At 39.2% G+C, this 15,117-nt stretch overlaps 1 protein-coding gene across 4 annotated transcripts in view; it reads left to right on the top strand.

Annotated features, from left to right (window-relative positions):
- Window positions 1-8,297, top strand: part of rffl (ring finger and FYVE-like domain containing E3 ubiquitin protein ligase) — a 96,884-nt gene extending 88,587 nt beyond the window's left edge. For all 4 annotated transcript variants that reach the window (XM_043718802.1, XM_043718805.1, XM_043718803.1 and 1 more), the window contains 2 exons: window positions 4,243-4,456; window positions 6,099-8,297. In XM_043718802.1, the coding sequence (XP_043574737.1) occupies window positions 4,243-4,456; window positions 6,099-6,280 (396 nt within the window). In that variant the 3' untranslated portion in view covers window positions 6,281-8,297. The remainder of the gene's footprint in view (window positions 1-4,242; window positions 4,457-6,098) is intronic.
- Window positions 8,298-15,117: the final 6,820 nt, after the last annotated feature.

The raw sequence follows: 15,117 nt of genomic DNA, 5'->3' as shown, positions 1-15,117 counted from the left end.
CCGACCACTGGAACTGACAACCGGAAGCGGCAAATTCAAACCACTACAAATGCCGGAGGAAAGATCACAGAAGCGCTTCACAGGAGGCTCCCAAGCACCGAGGATGTCACCTAGACAGGGGACGAAACGTCTGCAACATAAATTCCCAGCTCGGTGAACAGAACCACAACATAGACCCAGCCTCTCCCTATTTTCTCTGGAGTGTTGAAGGCTGAGGGGTGACCTTACAGAGGGTTATGTAATCATGAGGGGCATGAATAGGGCTTTTCCCCAGGATTGGGGAGTACAAAACTGGAGGGCATAGAGTTAAGACGCATCTAAGGGGTAATGTTTTCCAGGCAGAGGATGATGCATGTATGGAATGAGCTGCCAGAGGAACTGGTGGAGGCTGGTATAATTACAGCATTTAAAAAGGCATCTGATAGGTATACGAATAGGAAGGGTTGAGAGGGATAGGGGCTAAACGTTGGCAAATGGGACAAGATTAATTTAGGATATCTGGTTGGCATGGACAAGTTAGACCAAAGGGTATGTTTCCGTACTATACGACTCTAGAGTCTTTGACATCAATGAATGGGCGAATAGAGAAATTACTACCAAGAATTTTGCAAATGATATGAAAATTGTCTGTATGGCTGATGATGAAGAAAGTAGACTACAGGATAATATCAACGGGTTTATCAGATGGATGGATAAGTTTCAAATAGAATTCACTCTGCAGGAATATGAGGGAATGAATTTGGAAAGAACAAGGAAGGCAAGAGCTTGTATAATCCTGACAAGTCTAGAGAACCAGGGGGACACTGGGTTGGTCCAGAAGGAATAAAAAATGCTTTCCTTTGGGAACATTTGATATGGAATAGGCCATTTGGTCCTCCAGGCTTGCTCAATAATCCTGATCATATTTGATCTCTGTGATCGCAATGGCATTTTTCTGTTTGCCCCCAAACTTGTAAATCAAAAATCTAAATCAGCCTTGAGAAAGTTTAAAGACCTAGTTTCCATTACCTTTACCAATATCTTTAAAGACCCTTTTCTAATTGCAGTCTTAAAAGGGAAACCTTTAATTCTAGGTTAAGTCTCCCCTACAAGAGGAAACATCTCTCTGTTATTCAACCTAACCAGTCTCCTCAAGGTATAGCATGTTTCAATAAGATCACCATCTCCTCTTCTAAACTCAAGTGGATAGGAACCCAACATGTTCAATTTCATAAGATTTGCCCTTCATCCTAGGGATGAAGCCCATGAACCTTCTCTCCTCACGTAATTGTATCTTTCCTTAAATAAGGAGGATAAAACTATACACGTTACCCCAGATGTGGTCTCCTACAATTCATACAACTGCAGTGAACCTCTCTAAACTTGTATTCCACTCACCTCACAAATCATTTTGTGAATACTAACTTTGCGCAAGATCACATTTACCCACGTTATACTCCATCTAACAATATTTTGCCCGTTCACTCTCAAATCTTTGAGGCCTTTCCGACTCCTCTTTACAATTTGCTTTCCTACCTATATTGGTATCAGTGGCAAATTTAGCTACCATACATTTGGTCCTCTCATCCAAATTTTTGATATAGATTAGAAGTTATTGAGGACCCAGCACTGTTCCCTGTGGCAGTCAAAAGGTTGCAGTTTGTCAATCTGAAAATGACCCAATTATCCCTACTACCTGCTTCCCATTAACTAACCAATCTTTTATTCATGGCAAATTATTAACTCCTTCACCATGATCTCTCGTCTTCTACAGCAACTTGGTTCTAGGTTCAGTTACTGTTTCAACTGATGCCTCAGCATTGTAGCGTTTGTATCGGGCACTAACCGATAGATATTCTGATTGCAAATGTTCTGTGGACTTGGTTTGCAATTATTCACCTCTCAATTGCTGCAGTTTATAATATTCCAGAGTCCACAGCCAGCTCTGCCTTTAAACACTCCTCGTAACCTCTGTTTAGAATTAAAAAACTCGTCATGATCCATCCTTTGAAACTTGAGCTTGAACTTTTATTACGTTGTGATCGCTGCCACTTAGAGTTATTGATTAATCCTAGCAGTAGCTAAGGTCGAGAATGTCCCTTGGTGGAATCCAGAATATAAGAACAGGGATGTTCTGTTATAATTGCACAAGCATTAGATTGCAGCTGGAGTCCCATACAGTTCTGAATACCTCATTACTGGAGGGATCTGACGGTAGAAGTTTTACAAGAATAGAGAGTTTTAGTATGAGGGAAGATTATTCTTCTGTTTATCTCAGACTTTATTGTCAAGAATAAAATTCCTGAAGAAGGGCTCATGCCCGAAATGTCGATTCTCCTGCTCCTTGGATGCTGCCTGACCTGCTGTGCTTTTTCAGCAACACGTTTTCAGCCGGAATATTTACTTCCCAATAATGTTCACTCTGCAATCATATTTCAGCAATGTTTAAACCAGTTTATCACTCCTTGTGCCATTATTTCATCTATCTTGTTATAAATGCTTTTGCGCATTTAGCTATAGAACCGTTTGTTATCCCTTTCCATTATTTTTCCCAGATATGGCTTTGATTGCTATTGCCCCACTAGTATTACATAGAACATTACAGTGCAGTACAGACCCTTCGGCCCTTGATGTTGCGCTGACCTGTGAAACCCAGGTAAAGCGTATCGAACCTACATTATTCCATTTTCATCCATTTGTTTATCCAAACCCCCCCCCCACAAAGTTGGCAAGACTACTACTGTTGCAGGCAGTGTTCCATGCTCCTACTACTCTGATTTTATTATTAAATTCTACATGATCCTGACAACATCTGTTTAGATTTCAGCTAATTTACTGCATCTGCTGCGGCCTTGACTTTTTTCTCTAGGCTTTTAAATTTACCCTCACCTAAACCTTCCATCACCTGTATCAGATGGAAGTCCAATCAATATGTAATTTATGAATGCAGTGGAACCCAACCCAACAGATCTGCTCCCTCTTTCTGTAATTGTGGTACCAGTGGCCTGTTTATCGAAACCTCTCCAATCTTTCATCCACATATGTCTGCATTCGAATTTCTGTATATCTCAGATGATGATTGAGTGATTATTATATTTGAAATTTTGCTTTATAGTTTGGACACCAGCTTCTTAAACCACCTGTATTACCTTAGTCATTAGTTTCTAGGTAGACCATAGCCGCTGGTGTCTCCTGTTAATCAAAGTTCTTTTTCAACTGCAAGAAGGTGTTCTTAAACCTGCGTTTGAGCAGAACTTTAGAACTCTCAGCCTGAGTTTCAGGAAACATTACATATCCCTGGCTATCCTGGCCCTAACTTCTTTTCATCGCACCTAATTGAATGACCTCCTATGTATTCAGTCTGCCCATCATCTATGCTGTCTTTGCTTCATACATACTGATGCCATGTACCTTTATATCTTTTGGACAATGACGAAGGCTGAGCCGCCCCCACCGTTGCATCAGTGCTCCATTTGTCTATTTAAATCAATCAAGCTCTCCTGTCCCTGACCATTGTTACCTGATTCAAGAGATGTGATTGAATCCTGGGTAAAAATGGCCAAGTAACTCTTTCCCATCCCTATTCTTGATGCCTTGCCATGTCTGCACCACAGATCCCAGCTCAATAACTTGCAGCTGAAACCCTTGTAAGTGCAGATGTTTACTTCATCTGTGGTTGCATGAGGTTACTGCACTTTGCAACTGCTTCAGAAGCAGTGAGTTCCTTCACTGCAATCTCTATCTGATCCTGTTTTCTAAATTAAATTCAATTTCACTATATCTAAACTGTTTCTTAACCCATATTAGTTTAAAGTCCAACCTATCATATTAATTACTGGACTTGCTAGGATAACAGCCATAATCTAGTTTAAGTGAACTTCATTCCTTTCCTTGACAGAATGCAGGATTAATTCTCTTTTAAATGCATTGATATGAGTAGAGGCCAAACACTTTTCATCACCATCCTATAAAGTTCAGCCACATTCCTGATGAAGGGCTTTTGCCTGAAACATCGATTCTCCTGCTCCTTGGATGCTGCCTGACCTGCTGTGCTTTTCTAGCACCACACTCTCGACACCTGCAAAGTTTGTTTGGTCAAGGTTAGAGACCTCTTAGTTCTATGTAAAGTTATAGGACAACAGTTTTACTGTATTGTATATAGTTTGTAGCATGAGAGATCACATGTTCTTCATGATACTTTAAACATCATGTCTAAGTACCTGTAATCAATAATACTGTCTGTTTGGGTCTTGATTGTCCTAGTCCATTGATTCAGAGGAGATCGCGGCTCCAGGCCGGCACCGAGCCTCCCTATCAGATTTGACTTGTGTTGAAGATATCGAAGCTCTTACAGTACGTCAGCTAAAAGAAATACTAGCACGAAATTTTGTAGATTACAAAGGGTGCTGCGAAAAGTGGGAGCTGATGGAGCGAGTGACAAGGCTGTATAATGAACAAAAGGATCTTCAGAATCAGTGTAAGAGGATTTTGATATTGTTAGATAACTATGGTAGATATTTCATTATGTTGACTGGTATACAGAGGAACCTCGACTATCCGAACGAGATGGGATGGCAATATTTTGTTCGGATAATTGATTATTCAGTTCATCAATTCAATGCCTTTCTCTGGGGCTTGGAGGTTTCTAATAAGTATGCTCCCTGTTCAGGAGACGAGCAGCAGCAGCACAGCTAGCGCAAGCCCTTGTCTGCCCCCCCTACACCGCACGCACCCCCCCGTCCGCCCCCCCCAATACCGCCCACCTCCCCGCGTGACCCCCAACCCCTTCTGCTCCCTCTCCGGGGCAGTAGGACTGTACACCAACAACAATGCTGCTACTACTGCCTTTTGGAGGGGGTGAGTCTCCAAATAGCGCGTGCGCACACATATCTTTTTACTGCAACAAGACAATATTAGAGAGATTATCTGGGGAAGGGGGGGTTTAGGGTACACGCCTGTGTAGAACTCCAGAGAAAGTGTGGGAGGGGGGCGGGGGGGGTGCTGCGAGGTCAGTCATTTAGAGACGGTGCCTGCGCTCCCGTCAGTCCTGGACTCTTCTCAGCAGCACTTTTAATCACTGTAAACAAAAGACACGATTAGTGTTGGACACATGTCTTTGATGTAATGTTTCTGTCGGGACCTCGAGATCTCCTTCAGACAATTCGGTTTTCGGATAATTGGTGTTCGGATAATCGAGGTTCCCCTGTATACCCTTTCTCATCTAATTTCTTTTTTTGTTCAGTTTGACTACTGAACACAATGGGGTAATAATCTGTATTAACACCTCAATAATTCCATAAACTTGTTCATAAATAGATACAAATTAATTTGGAGGAGCTAGAACACCCCAAGTAGCCATTCTTGAGAAACATTTGAAAACTGGCAATGCTGTAGTCTATTATCTGTTGTAACTTTACTGGAAGATTTCTGTGTTCCCAAAGAAGGAATATTGATGTTAGAAATTTGATTACTTTCTAGATTTTGCACCCAAAATTTGTCTAAAAGTGTTCTTGAATTTGATGCAAACCAAAAGGATCATTGATTCTGTTGAATGGGTGCCTTAATAGAAACTGTAGAAAAATGCTACCATTGTCCAGTGTCAGCTTTCCATTTGTAACAGAAACAAGCCTCTGATTTACATTCTTAATAACAATTGGTGTTGAAATTTGGACAGTTTTGTTCTGGGTTGAAGCTGGACAAACTCTTAACTTTAACATCTGTAGCCATTGGAGAGTTAACTTGGCTGATTTCAAACTCAGAACCTTGAGGTGAAAACTTGAGTAAAGTCTTGGCATTTTTGCAGTTTTCTTTGTACTCTTCTATTTTGGCTGGAGCTAATCTGTGGAATGCAATGTTCGATTAACAGCTCAAAATTATGGTGACACACTGAGAACAGTGACAAGACAGCACTCTGCTTGCATGCTTTGACATAGATAATTTGTTAATGTTGAGACTATGGATGGAAACTAAAAATAGAAAGCATTTAATTTCTCAAGTCTGGTATTCTCCTTTTGACAATAAAAAATCATATTTTCAGTTTCAACCAGTTTGCTGTTTTATAGCTGCAGTCTGCCTCATAGTCATGGCATTCTCCAATAATTATTCTTTTCTTTGTTTAGGTGGGAATGAATCGTCAGGTGTTGATGACAATCTCTGTAAAATATGCATGGACTCTCCAATTGACTGTGTGCTGCTGGAGTGTGGCCATATGGTCACGTGTACTAAGTGTGGGAAACGCATGAGTGAATGCCCCATTTGCAGGCAGTTTGTTATCCGAGCTGTACATGTCTTCAAGTCTTGAATAATTGCAACTACTGTGAAACCATATCAGATCAATTGGAGATGGATATTTTCACAACCCAGACTCAGGCTGCTGATTTAAACATATCTGGCTGCTGTTACTACTCGTACATCAGTTAATGCATTTTGACTTCACTGAATGAAAACACTATTTAATCATGTAGAAAATATTTATCATAAAATATATATCATTTACCTTCAATAGGTTGAAAGGGTGTCTATATAACTGTAACTTCACCCATTCTAGAAAGGTAGGAATGAATGAAAGAAATGTGATTGGAAAGAGAAGTACAAGAAAAAGCCAAAAATAAAGAAGTTAGGCAAAGAATCACTGATCTTATGGCACTCCATGGATCAGGTATGGTTGAGTTTTTTTAGCATTTGAGTAATTTTGAAAATTGGAGGTGTATTGACAGAGTGCAAGAGCAGAGAGAAGCAGCAGAGAGAAAGGGAAATTATTAAATATAACATAGCTTCTATTTAGGTTATTTGGTACTAATATTTTGATCAAAATTTATCAGAATGGCTGTAGGCACCTTAGAAATAATGCAATTTGTTCGATCTTGTAATTCCTTCTGATTGGTTGGTCATTAAATTATGTGGTGGAAACTTAAATGAGAAATTAAAATAGAAGAAATTGAGCAGCACTAAAATAAGCAAGTATTGGTACGTTGTCGTCATGCTAATTGTCAAAATGCAAGTGGAACAGATGAAGATCTTTCAATGCCAGCTGAAACTTGGCTCTGTTACCTGTTTGTTTAGTTTAATATTTACACCTAAAACCAGTGAATATATTGAAATATATTATTACAATGTAGAAATGTGAAGTATTTTTCAAATGCATTTGACTGCTATAGGAGAAAACCTTGTCCAGCAGTTAAATGTACATTGGGTTGATAAAATGCACCATCTTCATTGTGTTGTACCCCAAACCTTCAAATTAAACTTGAATTCATGTAATTTGTACAGTTCTGTGCTATTTGAATTTTCCTATGCTTCATAGATCGAATGTATATATTTAAAAATCAGTACATGTGCACAATTTAAAAAGTAAACACAAGGTTATTATTTAAATCCAACCTATTGATCTTTAACTTTGCATTGATGCCTACAGTGCAATAATGGCATGTAAATGTTTACAAGATTATAAAACAGGTTAAAGTTCAAACAATGTAACATTGTGCATTCTGTTAAAATGTTTAATTGGTTTCTGCCTGCTGACCATCCAAATTGAGCGGTTGGTCCCAGTGCCCTCGTACTTTACCAAACCTGTTTTGTTTCTTTGTAGGTACTGGTTTTCAATTTTTGACAGTACCATCATTGTCTGATCTTGTACCAATATTTTACCCTGTAAAATTTCATTTCTCATTTTCTTCTCCTTGCCCTCAAAACGAAACAAAAACCGTGATACCAAATTAACTTTTCATGAAGTGGCTTTTATTAAGGAATATTCAAATCTGTTGTGCCTTGAAGTTGTCTAACCTGTATAGTGCTTTACTTGCCAATTAAGTTTTCAATATGCAAACATTTTGGTATATTAATATTTGGATTCTAATCAATTTGATTTTAATCAATCTGTCAATTGTTTGACCTGTTTATTATACTGTACCTGTGGTTATTCTAATAATGGAGAATTGCCACTTTTGTCTATTTGCAGAGACATGTTTACAATTTCCCACTTTTTCTCAGGATCGAAAGCTGTTTCCTGCCACAATGATCTTAAACTGCATTCTTCCCATTTTAATCCTCTGCTCTATCACAGGGTTTATGTCAACTTGTAAGCTAGCTATGCACATATTTGAAATGGTGCTGCTTGTATCTTTAAAGTAATAATTCATGTGGGAAGTATGTCAACCAATGTCTTAGTTATTGCGTTTACATTAATGCAAATATTTGAGAAGCCTTGATGTTTCTGGATCAGAATGATGTAAAATGTGATTTGTGAATTACACCTCAATGTACTTGGTCCTTTCATCCTGTAAACTTCTAAACCCTGGATAAAGGTTTATTAGCACCAACCACTGTTCCACATATTCCTGAAGTAGATGAGCAAATAACAGATCTCCAATGGAGTCCAAGAAAAGCCCTGTCAAGAGCTTTCTACATGGATCTCCTAGTGTTACGCAGATATTAAAAAACGTATCACTCTTTCACTCATCTGTATCGGCAGTAGTGGCTTAGTTTCATGGGAAGAAATAAATCAACAAAGTAATGCCCTAGTTCATAAATGCCATCTTGAACTTGCCTGAAATCAGGAAATACTGTACAGTTTCACACTTTGTTTTAGTTTTTTTTCTCTGTCCACAACACATCAAGTGAATGCTACTTAAGTGTGTGGATGTATGGTGTGCATAACCTGAAGGGCGCAAATTTGCTGATTGTGTAAAGCTCTTCACAGATTGCCCTTTATGTATGTATGCATACAAACCAACACTTACCTTCCTCTCCTATATCTTGTAGTAACTTAAATGGCGCTGTGGAGGGGTTAAATTGAGGAGGTGGTGCTGGGTGTATTAAACACAGTAGATTGCACGCTGAAGATTTCATTGAGATAATGGAGGAATGGGAGCGAGAGGGATAAATTTTTTCAACCTTTCTCCTGCTCTTTCACTGTACCGAGCCATTTATAAATGTAAACATGGGAACCTCTCACCTTTTGCCAAAGTTATACTGGGTGGAAGCCCCAAGGATATTAGGCTTCATCTTATTTAACTATCTTGCAATCATACTAAAACAAGTAAAATAATGAATGTAAAGGCTAGATTTTTTTTTTGGGGGGGGGGGGGAGGTGAAAAACATTCCTCCAGTTCAGAGGTTTCTACAACCAGAGTGAACTGCCGTGTTTACAGCTTCACCGGGTGTTCTATTTGATGTCTACTAGCATTTTTGTGTGGATTTTCTAAGCCCTTTTCTTAAAAACAAACTGCTAATGCAATATTTTGCTGTCTCACGGCAAATTGGCTTCTGCATAAAGGACAATGATGTGGACAAGCTACTGAAAGTTCAAGTCCACTATTGTCTTTGAGATTTTCTATTATATAAATCTCTAACTGGAAGTAGCAAGCAAAAACACATTCTTTTTACAAAAACAGGCCACTGCAGATGCTGGAAATCTGAAATAAAACCGTGAATGCTGGAGAAACTTGGCAGATCTTGCAGCATCGGTGGAGAGAGAAACAGAGTTAATGTTTCAAGTCCAGTGTAACTTCATTGAAACTCATTCCAATGCATTTTTACTTTTTTACCTCTTACGTGGACATTCAGCTTATCTTGAGTGTTCCTGCACTGGGATCTTTATCACACTTCAGTTTCTCTGATGTTTTGCAAATCTGCACATAATTGTAAAAGAATTATATCTGAGAAATAAGTATCTTTATAGCCAAATTAATTTACCCTTTTCCTTCCAACTCACTACGTGCTGTGTTTCTGTATCATAGTTTTCTCTTGATAGTGTTATTTGACTGTGGTAGTTTACAGACCTCATAAAGTGGACAGACTGTTTGTGAGATTTGGCTGATTATTCCCAATACTAAACTAACATTCTGTAATTTCCAAAAGTAAAAGCAACAAAAATCACAATGTTGTCTGAAGTGCCTTAGATGTTGCTCTAAATCTTTTTGATGTGGAGTTGTCGGTGTTGGACTGGATGGACAAAGTCTATACTTGTTCCCATTTTAAAGAAGTCAGAGCCAGTTTTCTTTTGACCAAAAGTCCCCCAAAAACATGTTCAAAGTATTTTATACATAAAATTAGGCAATTTTTCATACAATTTGTACCACCCCATTATTCAGTATTGGAGTTTGGGGCTGGATAATCTCAGGATTTTTTTGAACTATTGTGAGAACCATAAATATTGAGGTAAATACCTTCATTTCTAACCATTTATTACTTGAATTGAGTAAAATGTATAATAATTGAGGAAAGATTTTAGCAAAAGGCTAATGTTGCTATACATGACTTTTAGCTGAGAAAATGAGAGCAGTTATCACTTGTTTTTACTACATTACTGCTATGAAGTATGCTTGTGATAGACATGCCCAGTGCTCAGTCAACAGTGAAATGGAAATGAATGGGTTCTAGTTTGAGTAGAAAAAGGTGATTCTGGAAAAACACAGCAGGTCAGGCAGCATCCGAGGAGCAGGAGAATCGACATTTCGGGCATAAGCCCTTCTTCAGGAATGAGTAGTAGTTTGAGTAACCTGTTACATTAGAGGCAAATTATATATGGGCTGCAATTGATTTTGTGACATGAAGAGGTAATCAGTTGTCAAACCACATATCTTTGGAAACTAATTTCATAATGTTATTTTTCATCAGAAATTAATACTCCAAGTAGTTTAATATCAAAATACTTTAAATGTCTTGCGTTTGAAAAATAATTACAATCAATGTATAATCAGGAAGGCTGCATTTGAAACCGATGGAATGGACATGTTAAACCTAAGTGTATAGAATAACTTGTTTATTGCGCAATTAAAATCAACTAGCTATTTTCAGTGGTTTAATTTTGGTGTAACAGCACTAGAAACGAAACCACCCGTGAACTATACTTGTGTTTCACGTTAGTATTTTCTGCATCAAAAGAAAGGAATGTAAATTTAATTAACAGAATTAATTTATTGGAAATGGCACTCTAAATTGAACCCTTTGAGAAAGCTTTACTAATTTACCATATTACATTATCCATTTGTCTTCCAAACTTTCAAAATCTACTGTAAGTTTAGCTTATTTTAAGCTTGCCAATTTGTCAACTGCTCTCTTAACTAGTTACATGTTTTAAATCCTGTCTCTACTTTTTAAAATTAAGATTTATCTTAAAAACAAGATTAATTAACAGGATTTAACAATGTAATTTTAATTTGAAAGTCAGTGTGGGTAAATGAAAGGTGAAGAAACCCAAGGATGTAAATCCAGTTTCTGACCAGACTAAGGATAGTATCTGAAAGAAACTGTTAAATAAATGCTTTCTCCTCACTTCATTTTGGAAGAAAACAAAAAATGTTTTGTTGCAAAATGAGATTGGTGTGATTTTTTTAAAATCAAGTGGAGCTTGTTCTGTGAAGACTGGTGATCAAAAAATATTTACATGGGAAGTACATATTTCTAGTTGAATGTATAATTTCAAAACATTAAAGCATTGAGAGATTTTTGTTTTCATTAAGTATTATTTTCAATGAGTCTTGAATATAACAGCATTGAATGCAGTTTTTATTTTGTAGTGCAACTGACTATGTCAGGAGCAGAATTAAGAACAAGGCATAAATGCTTCAGTACTTATCATATGAGTAGCTTTTATGAAATTTGTTTTCACTGTGATTTTTTTTTTCTCCTGCTTTGGGAAAGAAGTGAATGGTTCTGCAGAGTCATGGGTAGACTAAGTGACAACACAATAAATGAGGATCTAACTGGTACGTTCCATGCACGTGGTCTGATAACTTTTGTAATCTATCATTTCTCTACACTGGAAAATATTCTGTTCAGAATAAGTAGAAATTTTATATTGGTTATATGGAAAATTCCTGGAATCAGCTCCTTAGCTAATTTTAAAGCTTGTGTGTAAACCTCCTTGTACATGGTTTTAGATTTCATTTTACTGAACAATAAAAAGTATATTTGGAATTTTCATGTATTGAGTTTTTGAACAAATGAAGCTGTATGCAATACATGTCATCTCCTCATCTGATCCATGATCACCTTTGCATTCAGGCAGACAGTATATAAACATAATTCTGCTGCCTGATGTAGCACAGAAACACCCTTTGGCCTAACTCGTCCATGCTGACCAGATTTCCTAAACTGAACTAGTGCTATTTGCCTGCTTTTGGCCCATATCCTGCTAAATCTTTCCCATCAGTGTTCCTGTCAAAATGGCTATAAGATGTTGTAATTGTACCTGCCTCTACCACTTCCTTTGGAAGTTCATTCTATATACGCACCACCCTCTGTGGAAAATGTTGCCCCTCAGGTGTCTTTTAAATTTTGAAATAATCACAACCCAGCAGTGCCATATGCTGCTGACTGGAAGCTTGCTCATCCACACGTATTAGTACAATTAGTACACACCCCTCACCTATACCTTTCAAGTGCAGCCAGCTCATTTTGAAGAGAAGCTGCAGGCTGTGAGGATTTGGATAGAAAGAAAAGCACGCAAATGAGCAACATGCAATTGAGTGGTCCCAGATGGAGTCCTCTGGAATGTTTGAAGACCGGAAGGACTGCAGCTGCAGTCAACAGATGTGAAGCTGGAAATGTTTTCGATCTGGTCTCCTCTATATCAGGGAGACCAAATGCAAGCTTGGGGACTGATTTATGGAGAATCTGCATTCTGAACGCATCAACCAACCCGGCCTTCCAGTTGCCATCCATTTCAATTCTCCCTCCTGCTCACCTGTCAACATGTGGCCTCCTCCATTGAGAGTGAGGTCAAATGGAAACTGGAGGAACAATACCTGATATTTTGGGGAGCATACAGCCCAATGGCCTCAATATTGACTTAAGCAGCTTCAAAATGCCTCCACTCTCCCATCCCATATCCAGCCCACCCCACTCCTCAGCTCCCTGACCTGACCCAATCTGTCCATCTTCCTATTCACCTATCCACTCCACCATTCCCATTGACCAATCACAATAACCCCCTACCTGCATCCACTTATCACCCCCCAGTTGACCTTCCTGTTTCTTGCTTGCTGTCTCAGGAATTTCTGATAAAGAGCTCATGCTCGAAATGTTGACTCTCCTGCTCTTCAGATGCTGCCTGACTGGCTGTGCTTTTCCAGCACCACACTTTTTGACTCTGATCTTCAGCATCTGCAGTCCGCACTTTCTTCTGGATGGCCTACTTCCCCACTGTAGGGGATTCTATGATTCAGATAATCTCTTTCGCCCCTACCCATGGGCAAAAACTTTAGCAGAGCTGGTATAAGGCCCTCAGTTGGCAACTAGCCAGATTGATCTGCCATTTTCCTGGTGCTGGCAATACGGTATATAAACCTGTTGCCACGCAAGGCCTACTTCATGACATGTTAATGTAAGCGGATGCCATCATATTGGCTGATAGCAGTGCTCCAAGGGGTAAGCAGGTGATTGCAATTGTTTGCAGTTTGAAGTCTAAATTTCTCATTTTTGAAATGTTGCCTGAAAAAAAAAGCTAGTGACTTTGTGGAGCATAAATCTGCTGCTCTCTGAAATAACCGCATTTGTGCATCCACAACTGCCTTTGCCAATTTTTTAGCTGTTATCAGTCAGCTCACAACCCCATCTGCTGCCAAAACTGAGGAAATGCAGTCTAAACCAGGGCTGTCAAGGTTTAGAACAGTTAGAAGTTGTGGTCCAAAAACATCGGCAGTTTTACACCAGCCTTTTGGTATCACATTTGGGGGAGCAATGCATATAAGCGCTCAGAGACAAAGGCACGTCCAATGAGTGTACTAATTCATATATTTTCCACCTCCGAGATAACATGACACAACTCTAGGAACAATTAGTGGCTGTTTTATCATGTATCTTTCTTTAATTACACCAAACCACAGCACAGGCCCTTCGGCCCTTGATGTTGTGCCAACCTTTTACCCAACACTAAGATCAGACTACCTCTATATTATCTTCCATGTGTCTATCCAAGTTTTGCTTAAATGTCCCTAATGTATCTGACCACTACCACTACTGGAAGTGCATTCCATGCACCCACCATTCTATGAGGAGAAAGTGAGGGCTGCAGATGCTGGAGATCAGAGCTGAAAATGTGTTGCTGGAAAAGCGCAGCAGGTCAGGCAGCATCCAGGTCAGGTCCTGAAGAAGGGCTTATGCATGAAACGTCGATTCTCGTGTTCCTTGGATGCTGCCTGACCTGCTGCGCTTTTCCAGCAACACATTTTCAACCCACCATTCTATGTAAAGAACTGACCTCTGAAATCTCCCCTAAACCTGCCTCCAATTACATTAAAATTATGCCCCCTTGTGATAGACATTTCCGCCATGGGAAAAAGTCTCTGGCTATCCATTCTATCTATGTCTTTCATCATCTTGTACACCTCTCTCAAGTCACCTCTCATCCTTCACTCCAATAAGCCCTAGCTCCCTCAACCTTCCTTCATAAGACATGTCCTCCAGTTCAGGCAACATCCTGATAAATTTCCTCTTCACCCTCTCTAAAGCTTCCAGATCTTTCTATAATAAGGCTACCAGAACTGAACACAATATTCCAAGTGTGGTCTAACCTGGGCTCTATAGAGCTACAGCATAACCTCATGGCTCTTAAATTCAATTGCCCAGCTAATGAAAGCCAACACACCGTACGTCTTCTTAATAATACTATCAACCTGGGTAGCAAATTTCAAGGATTAGATTAGATTACTTACGGTGTGGAAACAGGCCCTTTGGCCCAACAAGTCCACACCGACCCACTCCCCTACATTTACCCCTTCACCCAACACTATGGGCAATTTAGCATAGCCAAATCACCTAACCTGCATATTTTTGGACCTCATTTCCTCCATACTGCTAAAGAATCCTGCCTTTAACCCTGCATTCTGCATTCAAATTCAACTTTCCAAAATGAATCACTTCACACTATCCCGTTGAGCTCCATCTGCCACTTCTCAGCCCAGTTCTGCATCCTGTCAACGGCTCGTTGCAACCTATAACAGCCCTCCACACTATCCAGAAATTCACCAACCTTCATGTCATCAGCAAATGTACTGACCCACCCTTCCACTTCTTCATCCAAGTTATTTATAAAAATCACATGGATCCCTGTGGAACACTACTGGTCACCAAGCTCCAGGCTGAATACTTTCCATCTACCACCATACTGTCTTCTATGGGCCAGCTAATTCTGTT

The sequence above is a fragment of the Chiloscyllium plagiosum genome, chromosome 28, assembly GCF_004010195.1.
Source record: "Chiloscyllium plagiosum isolate BGI_BamShark_2017 chromosome 28, ASM401019v2, whole genome shotgun sequence".
In the NCBI taxonomy this organism is placed as follows: domain Eukaryota; kingdom Metazoa; phylum Chordata; class Chondrichthyes; order Orectolobiformes; family Hemiscylliidae; genus Chiloscyllium; species Chiloscyllium plagiosum.
The sequence above is the reverse complement of the archived record's forward strand: the minus strand, read 5'-3'. Positions and strand labels throughout refer to the sequence as shown.